This window comes from Colletotrichum lupini, chromosome 9, assembly GCF_023278565.1.
Source record: "Colletotrichum lupini chromosome 9, complete sequence".
Taxonomy (NCBI): Eukaryota; Fungi; Ascomycota; class Sordariomycetes; order Glomerellales; family Glomerellaceae; genus Colletotrichum; species Colletotrichum lupini.
In genome coordinates this window covers 3,772,665-3,783,889 of record NC_064682.1, presented here as the reverse complement: position 1 = coordinate 3,783,889, position 11,225 = coordinate 3,772,665, and the positions used below count along the sequence as shown (strand labels likewise).

The window sequence follows — 11,225 nt, the reverse complement described above, 5'->3', positions numbered from 1 at the left end:
TATACTATTAAACTTTCTTCTTTAACTAGCCGTTTTACTCTATTTAAAGTCCGTATTAATTCGGCTTTTTAAATTCGTTTACTATCGTATTTTAATATAAGCGATATATCTTCGCGAGTTAATAACGGCATAGACTATTAAATTAGACTTAAGTTAGGCTCTAGGATAGACTTCCTATAACTTATTTAGTAATTAACTTAGTATTAAATCTTACGATTACTTTTAGCTATCTTTATTAAAACCCCTTTTTAATAAGACTACGATTAATCACCGAAGCCTTAGCTACCTTATAACTTATAAACATAGCTTTAGGGAAGCTATTTACGACTATAATACTATTTACTTAGTACTCGTAGCCTTAACTTTTATTAATATACTTATTATAACTAGCTAGCTATAATACTTTAATTGCTCCTATTTAGTAAGTTTACCCTACGAAAACCTAATTAAATAGTACGAATATATTAACTATTAGTAATAATAGTACGGTATAGCTTACTAAGTATTATAGCTAGCTAGTCGTAATAAGTATATTAATAGAAGTTAAGGCTACGAATATTAAATAAATAGTATCGTAGTTATAAATAGCTTCCCTAAAGCTATATTTATAAATCGTAAAGTAAATAAGGCTTTAGTAATTAATTATAGTCTTATTAAAAGGGGTTCTTAGTAAAAATAACTAAAAATAATTATAAGATCTAATACTAAGTTAATTACTAAAAAAACTATAAAAAGTCTATTTTTAAGCCTAGCTTAAGTCTATTTTATATATAAGTCTCGTTCTTAAATATATTTTTTATTCGTATATTTACCTAACGGGCCCCGTATCCTAAATATACGGGCTCCGTATTTTAAAAAAATAGGGTCCGTATTTTTAGTATACGGACTTTTTTATTTTTTATTATTATATAACTTATCTTATAGTTCTTCTATTCTATAAGAGTTACCCTATGTTCTTATACTCTTATATATATAATATATTATAGCTATTATAAGCCTGCGGGGCAGGCCCTAGTCTTAGTTATATATATTAAGTTATAATAATAAGCTATTTAGTTTATTATTAATTAACGCTAGTAAGAAGGTAACAGTAGTTAACCCTCTATTCTCATAGTACGCCCGAGCCTATAAGCCCTATAGGATTTCTTAAGGCCTATTTTAAAAAATTAATTACTAACTTACGAGGCTTTAAGTATTACGACTTAATATATATAACTAAAACCAGGGCCCGCCCCGTAAGCTTATAACGGCTATAATATATTATATATATAAGAGTATAAGAATATAGGATAACTCTTACGGAATAGAAGAACTATAAGATAAGTTACGTAATAATAAAAAATAAAAAAGTCTATATACTAAAAATATAGACCCCGTTTTTTAAAAATATAGAGCCCGTATATTTAAGATACGGGGCCCGTTAAGTAAATATATAAATAAAGGATATATTTAAGAACGAGACTTATATATAGGATAGACTTAAGCTGGGCTTAAGGATAAACTTTTTATAGCTTTTTTAATAATTAACTTAGTATTAGATCTTATAATTACTTTTAGTTATTTTTATTAAAAACCCCTTTTAATAAGACTATAATTAATTACTAAAGCCTTACCTACTTTATAACTTATAAATATAGCTTTAGGAAAGCTATTTATAACTATAATACTATTTACTTAGTATTCGTAGCCTTAACTTTTACTAATATACTTATTATAACTAGCTAGCCGTAATACTTACGTCTTTTGCCTCTCTATAAAAGCACGTTATTAAAGTATTATTATAATTAAAACGTTAATAATATTATTTAAAATCTCTATAACTTAATCGTACCGCTAGTAAGTAATATAGTATAGCCCGTAGTAAGGCTAGTTTAAGAGGGCTAAATAGAGCTACCTTAGGCCCTAAGTCTACGTACTACGGCCTTTACGCTTTATATTACTATCTCTTATACTAGCTTTATAGTTTTTCTTTTATAAGCCGCTTAATACCCACTAGTACTACTATTTAACCTATTTATATTAATAGCGTCGTTCTTTTTTTAATTAGCTAATCCGCGGCCTCGTTTCCTTTAATACCCTAGTATCCCGGAGACTAATACGTCCGTATATTAAAAATCCTAGCTACTTCTTAGATTTTAAAAAAGGCCTCTTATAATAAGTCTAGCGCCTTACCGTAGATACTTTATAAAACGCTAATATTATTAATATATATATAAATTAAATAGTTATAATTAATAAGTAGCGCCTTTCTAAGGCCGGCTCGCGCTCCTTTAACCTCGGTATTAAATACTTTTACTAATCCGAGTTAGCTATACCCTTATATTATATATTTAAAGTCTTAGTAAATAATAAAGCCGTATTCTATAGCTCCGTTCGTTACCCTAGAGCTATTTAAGAAGACGACTATATAGCTTTTTAGTACTATTTTTAGCTAGGCCTTAAAAGATTTCGTAACCTTTACTTTATTTTATATTACTATTTAATACTATAACCTTAGTAAGTATTATAATTAGAAGAACGCTAGTTTTTTATATCTCAGTAGGAGTTCTACCGTCCGTTATAGTCTTATTTATTACTATACTTACTAAGAGAGCTACGAGACTAAGGGGGTATTAGTAATTAATCCTTTATAATCGGACTACGGCCTATAAGTAGACGCCCTCTAAGGCGACTTTAGTTAATAATAAGCTAGCGTCTTAGAAAAAGTTATTAATTAGCGTTGTTTTTTAAATAAATAAGACGGCCCTTATTACCGCTATAATAACGCTATTAATCTTCTATATAAGCCCTTTCTAGCCTATATTAACAGGTCTTCTTTAGAGAGACGAATTTATAGCTATCTCCGCTTGGCGTCTCGGGGCTAGCTTCGTGATACCTGCGTACTATGTTTCGGTGCTGAAGAGCGCGGTTGGCAAAATGCCGTTAGAGGAAAACGTATAACGGCGTGCGGATCACTCCCGATCACCACCTGCCCCCTCTGCGCGAGGCGGGTCAGGGACTTCAAGTACAAGGGGAGGCCGAAGACGAAAGGCGTCAACGTTCTGAGCATCGATGGAGGGGGGATCCGCGGCATCATTCCCTTACAGATACTGCGACTCGTCGAGCAGAAGCTGTCCTCATCAGGGGCTAGAAGGCCTTTCCCCAAGATGGCTTGGATCTCTCGTGTCACCTTTCTTTCCGGTGGCGAGACCGAACAGTCCCCAGACACAGCGCGTTCGACGACGACGACGAGGCGAGGAAGAGGCAAGGGAAGACTGACTGGTTTCTGGGTCCATGACGAAGCAATGTTGACCAGATCCCGCATGCCCTCCGTATCAGATAGGAAAACACACAGGACGTCCGTCAGCGCGCCCAGCACGTACCGAATGAATGATGTGATCCGGTGCCACGTCCAGCGGGTCTACAGCCATATATACGGGATCCTAATGAGGAGCATGAACAAACAGACTAAAGTCCTCATCACGACATATAGCTTGTGTGGAACAGGACTGGATGGGTTGAAGGTTGCCAATTACTGTGTCCACTATGGACTCAGCAAGGATATCAACGAGGTCGCTCAAGCAACGGGACGCGTTGACAGACAGGGGCAGCCCATCACGTCTCACATCCATACGTTTGAGTCTAAGGAACAGCCTTTAGACCAGCTGACGGCTCGGATGAGAGATGCGCGCGATGGACTGTTTGGCGAGGACGGCTTGCTGGGAGAAATCGTCGCCCTGTTCGGGACGGGAGAGGAGGTTGCCGAGTAGAAAAGGTTGGAATCACATGTATCGTAGATTGCCCAGAGGCACATGTCAGGAGGCTTTCGCGGCTACTTGGCAAAGTTGATGAAAGAATGCTCCAGAGCAATTTAGACTTCAAGTACTCGCCATTGGGCTTGGACGTCGACATGTTGTTGACCGAAGGACTGAGATGTCAATTTGAGTACCGCCACGACCACCTGAGTGCTTGTGATGTTCTGGGGTCAGATGACAATTCGTGATAGCGCCAACGGTAGAGGGTTCTTATGGACTTCGAGATATTTTGAGCCTGGATGGGTTTGCGTGGTTCTGCTATGGAGAACTTTACGGCTCTTCACAAATATTGTTACTCTTTACTCGGCGCCTACGCGGTCCCGTATACTGTGTTCGTCGTCACTATTGCTGGTTACTGTACCGTTATGCCTCAACATGCAAGACCAAAACCAGAGCCTGCCCCGCAGACGCACAACGGCCACACGAAAAGGTAATCACCAAGAAGAGCCGTGTTCAGGAACGGGACTCATGTATAAGATGGAAGTGAGCCGAGCTCAACATCAGACGCTCACAGCCCTTCAGTAATCAACTTAATATCACACCTTGCGATCTCTTTTATCCATCTTCACTGAGAACCCCTTCTGGTAGAACCACGATTGATCACCAAAGCTTTATCCACCTTCCGACTTACAGACTCATACTCCAGAGAACGATTGCGACTCTTTTCACTACACCAAAAGCTACCGAGAGCCTTCCATCGAGCGCCGTGAGGACCAAGTCAGCGTTCATGCAATCGATATCAAAGTCTGCATGTCGCCACTTGGCTTACCATCGTCGCCTTAGCATCCACGCTCGTCCTCGCCGCCTAGACAGTTCTCACCTCCGGCAACAAGTGAATATCACTGTGCAATGAGAAACGCCTAGTTTGTTGCCCAGTCCCAAGGGAGTGTTCACACAAATCAGGAGTACCGGAGGGCAACAAGATTTCCAGTGCGTCACGGGAAAACGAGGATTGAGTGAATGTAACTATAAGTAGATGGGTAGGCAAGGTACCGTCACAGATGAATCAAGAGATGTGACAGCAGAAAATATGATGGCTTCTCGGGACTGGGACAGAGCCGAATACCAATGAGTTGATGAGCTTGTCACGCAGAAGAGGAAGGACCGCATTTCGAAACAGTAGAAGAGAGATAGGAGGAACGTCTGGAAACGAGTCAAGAGGAACAATGCCGGAGAGTGGACGTTGCACACCAGGAGTTACCCTGAAGAGTGCATCATAGTTAAATCATAAAGATCGGAGAACAGCTCGATCCTATATCGTATGTCTCATTAGGTCAAGAGCTCCATTACGAAGCTGCTTTCACAGTTACCTCAGAGACTGCTGGGAGCCACCACTTAGTAAACAGTATGGCCGGGCCGTGACAGACTACGTACGTTTGTGCGCAGCTTGGATACACACCAAGGGGCCGAGAAGCGTATATGAAGTGTGCAACTGATGGTACGACGACTGGATCTCCTCGTAGTTTCACCCAGCAAAGGATACTTGAAACGGTAAATCTACTGTCTGTCTTGACCTGAGACTTGTTTGTCGAAAGTTTACAAGAGAACGCATGTCGAGATGTAGTATTACATCATGCAGGAGCTCGAGAGGTAATCGATCGAGGGAGCCGAGCCCCGTATTGGACCTCCTATAGAAGGGCGTTGCTAACGACGGACGAACCACGACGTGTTCGCGAGGTGCGAACCATATCACAGAACGACAGTAGTCTTTGCGATGATACGCAGCGGCCCGAAAAATTGCGTCGGTTTGGTCGTCGCGGGGGATGTACTCGGTGATGGAGCGATATCCGTGAGGCGTATTAGCAGCCATTCTCTAAGTCTGTCGTGATGCTGAGTGGAAGAGGCGCGGGGTTCAGTTGACGTCGACGTTGGGAAGTGACGATCTCGAGGACGGGGTGCTCAGTCGCATTATACGCGGCTGGTAATATAAAGGCCTGCAATTCTCGCCTAGGTCGGCAACGACTGCAGCTGCTCGGGCTATGAATGTTGAGTGCTAGCCTCTCTCTGGGTGACGCTACGTTTGAGTCCGTTCCGCAGTCAGTACGCTTGGATTTCAACTCCGAGCAAATGAAAGGTCAGAATCGGATGCACCCACCGGGACCAGAAGCTCGAGAGACTTTCGACTTGAGTCAATTCAGCGCCGCGCCGATACGAAATAGATCGTCAGAGGCCCGAAATGAGAGCGAAACAAATTCCGTGTACGCAAATGCGTTTGTTGTGGTAATTCGTGAAACGAAGCCGGAACTGAACCAGTTGTGTGAAAGGAAACATCGGGCATTAGCGTCAGGTAAGACTATTGTTAGATCAAAAGTATGGTCAGCAGTGGCATAATGGATGGGGATGAGTATGTTGCATTGACGACTGTGTCTGGATAAAGGGATGCTAGAAAAGCATTAAATGATATACATAAACCGGTGATAATAGGTAAATATAAGACAGAACCCCGCCCGGACCGGAATAGGACGGAATCCCTTAATCAAGCACAATAATCACCCTTTGATCGATGACCTTAGTGGTATTGCATTAAATCAACATCGTTTATCTAACATCATGCCTTGAAACCTTGTTCTGTTTCTTGTTTTAGGTTAGAAAGACGTGTCAACAACAGCAACACCTCACTCGCTAAGTAGGAAATAGACCGATATGCACACTATTGCTGGCTGCCAAGCTGTCGCCTGACACTTATCCTCTAGCTGAAAGCTTATCAAATGTAACGGCTGTCTTTGCGACCTTGACTTACAGCAGGAATAAAGTTGACCGACATTTGAACTTCGCGCTACTACGATGCAGTCCTGCAATCTTAGGTGCCGGCATGAGACCGGGCTTGGCTCAGTGGACTATTTTTGATTAATCTTGTTGATTCTACAAATTCTCAGGAGGTCCGGGCACTCCGGGTTGGCTTTGATTACCGTCATTGCGATGTTGCGCAATAAAGGCTGCGATACCTGTATGACTCGTGGGGCCCCGAGCTTCCTAATGTGATATGTGGGCTCTAACCAGCACTGCGACTGCCCGGGGTCCATTATCTGAAGAAGACCTTTGTAAGAGTTTGAAACCATGCACTAGTCAGAGTAAACGGCTCATTCAGGGAGACAAAGCCGTAGCTCGGACCACCGACAAAGACGCTCAAGCACATACAGTGAGGAAAAGCCCTAGAGCGACCCTATCCGCCGTCTGGGCTCAGCGGCGCGTAGCAGATGTTTTATTCCTGTATTATTCAACATATCTCGTTGTCATATCACTCTACGGTGCCCGAAGCGACTCATGTATCCCCAGCATCGAAGCTAGCCCCCTTACGCTTGATATTAACAAGGACTTGCGGTCATGCGCTGATTTATACCGGCCTAACAAGAAATGAATTAGGCGGCGAGATTGCGGATACCGCTGAACTAGGTCCGGACAAACCGATATTAGGCCCGTATGCCAAGTATCATAAGTACATGTTGGGTCTTGAGGAAGGCTACTTGTGTATTGAAGACAGATGTGGATATCCAATCAGAGCTACTGCAGGTCCAAATGAATCCTTCGAGCACTCCCATCACCTGATTCCTCGTTCAGCATGCTGCCAGCCGCTAAGCTGGGGCCCCCCAGGTCACCGCACGACTCTAGACCTCTATGAGTATGCATGTGGGTATGATAACCACTATATCAGCAACCGAAGTAAACCTTGAACGCCTGAACTTGTCCACAGTCACTTAATGGATCGTTCATGCCGGTATACTTTGGGAATGTGCGCAATGGGAAGACGGAGATTGGGGGCTGCTGCGAAGAATTTTGTAAATTGTCCAATGAAATGCTCCCAATGTCATGCGTTGTGACTAGCAGAAAGGCAAGAATGCGTGGAATGTTGATAACGATCCTAGCGAGAAAGGGTTTTGATATGGGGCTGGAGCGTCTGATGATGGTCCAATATTTCGATCATCGACAGGGAAGGACATATGCCGAATAAACCTTGAAAAGCTTTCAAAATAGAGTACCAACTGGAATTCTCAGCAGCAACGATCCTCGCTAGCTAAGAAGTCTGCCCTCGACAATTCAAAAGCATGTCAACGCATCGAATTGGTAGAGCACCTCAACGTAGTGTATGATCAACCTATAGACCTCACGCCTTCATGAGAAACAGCGCGCTGAGCAGGGCAAATTCGGCTAGCCTCGTCAACTGTCCTAAAAGCTGTCAGCCTAATATGTTTGGCGACTGCGCGAAAAGCTCTCCACCTATCCAACATAGTGAGTGGTTCGAATTCCGAACCGAACATCATCTATTTTGCACGTTGCAGAGTTGCTCCAGAATACTAAACCCTCGACATTGCCCAGAGGTAGGTTGGCCTGTAGACTCAAAATATTGCCATAAATCTGAAAACACTATTGCCATAGCAACTATGGAAATTCGCTTCCCAAAGGTGACAGCTAGGTATCCTCGAACTCCGAAAATCCCAGATGTGCGAACTCTTCTCCTTCGTGCATTGCCGTCAAATCTTTTTGCCATGCCCGACTAGCTGCTGCTCAAGAGTTCGACTCCTCGTCGCACTCAAACTTCAACATGTCAGGTACTAGGCACCCCTTATCGACAGGATGGTCACAGTCGAATCCAAGTGAGGCATACCCCCAGCTTGAATCGGAAAAGCCCCGTTGTGTGGGTGATGGAACCAAACGGATTCTCGCAACACCACTCGCACTATATGCCTGCTGGGATAGAAGAGGTATGTTGATTTCTGAAGATCCTTATGCTGGTTGAGGCAATCTCTGTTGTGGAAAGTTTGATAGGACAGGGAAGGATTGAACTTCCTTTTAGCGTTTTTATGGGACCTAGGTCCGTGGAAATGAAGCGGTCAATCAGAAGCCGCGTCATTCTTTACTTGAAACGTGCTTGTCTTCAACGTGTAGCGCTATTATCAGTCACACAAGTGTCTTTTGAAAAGCCAGTGTCAGTCTCGTGTCAATTAGGTTATCTTTATCATTGCCAACAATCTCCTTGCTCGACTACATCGATTCACTCCCTTTGATCACAATGCGCTTCTCCAATTTCGTCCCGTTCTTTGCAGCGTCGATTCTTGCTGAGGATCAGGGCAAAGGTTGCAACCCAAACAAATACACCATGGGATGCTCAGGCTTGAATGTTGTAAAATGTTACACTTGGGAAGGCCGAACTAGTCCAACTTGGAACTTTGTAAGCTACTGTCCACAACATTTCATTTTCGACTTGCAAGATACTGACTCTTCACAGGTCCAAGCGTGTGAGAAAGTATGCTGCAATGGCATTTGCACAGACACCAAGAAGGGTTGCTAGTTGCAATAGTTATTCGATGTCGCTGCCCCCCTCATCGAGTGCTGGCAGATTGGATATCAATCAAAGGCAGGGATTATTCATACGAAGCTCGGCTAGAATGTATGTAGATACGTTTAGTGTAAGGAAGTAGGTTAGAAGCCTCGTGGATATATGATAAACAAAAGCCGCGATCTTCAGAAGCATGGATTACCCTCTCCTGCCTAATGTGCTGATGGAAGCTTGCGCTAGCGCATTGTCCTGTGGTTTGTCAATCAACAACTGTCCGCTAGGCTCAGATCAAGCTGACACTTTTGGCTGAACCGAAATTGTCCGCGTTTGGACACGGAATAACTAGCCATCAAAACCATAAGCATCAATAAGATTAGCATGCGAAATAGAATCATCATGTGACGGATTGTGGGGATATAAAGGGTTCGCAGCCTCCTAAAACTACCGCATAATTACGGTTAGGCGGATCTGGACGGTTAGACGCGTAAAGCTGGACCCTAACGAGGCAATAACGTGAGTATGATCCTCACAAGTACATCTTCGACACCACCCTCATGATTTCGTGAGGGCTGACACAGTGAGAATCAGATTATCGAGCAGCAGTTAGACAGGCAGGGGTCATTCTGTGTATATTGATGAGTATGACGAACGAATGGCTATGGGAAGAAACCCCATATCTATATAATGAGTGTGTGACCCCCTTGTATAAGGTTACCCTTGCTAGCCTTATTTATACTTCTGGTTAAGCATGAGTCAGGTCGCTTGAGGCGAAATAATTACCGTAACGAATGTCCTGGGGCAGTCTGACACTTTGTATACCACGATCTCTCCCTACCGTGATATAAACATTGTTTTTTTTTCCTATTGCGGTTACTTATATTATGTAAATAGTGGAGGCGCGGTTGTGCTTATTAGTAAAACCCCAGGACTTCTTATCATAGGGATAGGTATTTTTTTTTAAAAAATAATAATATTGGACGGTTGTTTTATAGCGATACTTACTACCTCCGCCTGGGTCTTAGGCTAGGATGGCTTATTAGATGAGGTGTATATAAAGTGTTTTTTTTTTTTTTTAAAAATCTTTGCGTGATGAGGTTATAAAACTGTGTCTGGAAGAAAAGCCCGGAGGACTGTTTAATTTTATAGACGTCGTTAAAGACTATGAATTAGGAAGAGACCTTGGCTCTAACGTCTACTAGTTTAAGACTGAATGATTATAATGATCGAAACTATATGGTTATATATAGCCCCCTAAATGTGTTAGAGAAGCTAGCTAGTCGGACGTTGTCCACTAAGCTTTTCTTTTTGTGCGATCTTTTACCTTAGATGGTTTTCTCTTGTCCCCGACTGAGTGCGGTTATAAGTTTAAGAAGTGAAATTTAATACCTAAGGTTTCTTTTAAACCCTTAACACTAGCTACGATTTGTGAAGTATAGAGTTTAAAATCGATTCCGGGCTCTAGTATCTTAAAAACGGTCTTTTTTACTATATTAGACCGATTTAACCTAACCTTAGCATTAGTAATATTATCGAGCTAGCTTAATAAGCGCTTACGAGCTTCCCCGTGTCGATTTATTATATTACGAATAAGCTAACCTCTTATGGTCTTTTTTAGAAGAGTAATCTTTTTTAGTATATAGAGTATTATAATACCCAAGGCCTATACGTCGCCCGGGGTTCCTTGTGTTCGTTATATAATAAGGTTAGGTAGGATATACCAAGGGGTACTACCGGGCAGCTCTTTCTTATCTATCGTCGTAGCTAGTTTAAAATCGAAAAGAATAGCGCTGCGCTTAGGCAAATAGGCAATATTAGCTAGTTTAATATTATTATAAATAACCCGCTGGTCCGTAAGGTAGGCGAGGGCGGATGACGTATTATAGAATATCCTTCGCGCGTCGCTAGCCTTAAAAAGTAAAATAAACCCGCAGTAGAGGGACGGGGGAAGCTGCTTAATAAGTATAATAAAGACGTAGCCGTCAAAGGCCTTTAGGATAATTATATTTAGCTATTCGTTATTAATAAAGGTCCGATAAACTAATCGTTATTGGGGTAAAAATATACGTAATATAGCTTTTTTAAGAATAACTTTTCTTATTTCTAAATCGATGCGCATTTTATTAAGTCTTTAGACGTCTTACTTTTATACCTAATTA

The 11,225-nt window shown here is 42.0% G+C and overlaps 3 protein-coding genes across 3 annotated transcripts; 2 read left to right on the top strand and 1 right to left on the bottom strand.

The window, feature by feature from the left end:
• Positions 1–3,146: 3,146 nt before the first annotated feature.
• CLUP02_16974 (uncharacterized protein) lies at positions 3,147–3,749 on the top strand (the record flags this gene model as incomplete). The annotated part of the gene is made up of 1 exon (XM_049295891.1): positions 3,147–3,749. One exon carries the CDS (start codon positions 3,147–3,149, stop codon positions 3,747–3,749), a length of 603 nt encoding a protein of 200 aa, XP_049153038.1.
• A 1,314-nt stretch (positions 3,750–5,063) lies between these two features.
• Positions 5,064–8,020, bottom strand: CLUP02_16973 (uncharacterized protein; the record flags this gene model as incomplete). The annotated part of the gene is made up of 14 exons (XM_049295890.1): positions 5,064–5,104; positions 5,169–5,241; positions 5,335–5,607; positions 5,675–5,771; positions 5,839–5,917; positions 5,997–6,087; positions 6,535–6,570; positions 6,684–6,767; positions 6,832–6,919; positions 7,300–7,407; positions 7,468–7,680; positions 7,772–7,806; positions 7,901–7,958; positions 8,010–8,020. The coding sequence occupies 14 exons, from the start codon at positions 8,018–8,020 to the stop codon at positions 5,064–5,066; spliced, it is 1,287 nt and encodes a 428-aa protein (XP_049153037.1).
• Positions 8,021–8,173: 153 nt separating this feature from the next.
• Positions 8,174–9,676, top strand: CLUP02_16972 (uncharacterized protein; the record flags this gene model as incomplete). The annotated part of the gene is made up of 9 exons (XM_049295889.1): positions 8,174–8,194; positions 8,291–8,494; positions 8,559–8,604; positions 8,714–8,961; positions 9,026–9,180; positions 9,259–9,286; positions 9,351–9,388; positions 9,550–9,582; positions 9,658–9,676. The coding sequence occupies 9 exons, from the start codon at positions 8,174–8,176 to the stop codon at positions 9,674–9,676; spliced, it is 792 nt and encodes a 263-aa protein (XP_049153036.1).
• Positions 9,677–11,225: the final 1,549 nt, after the last annotated feature.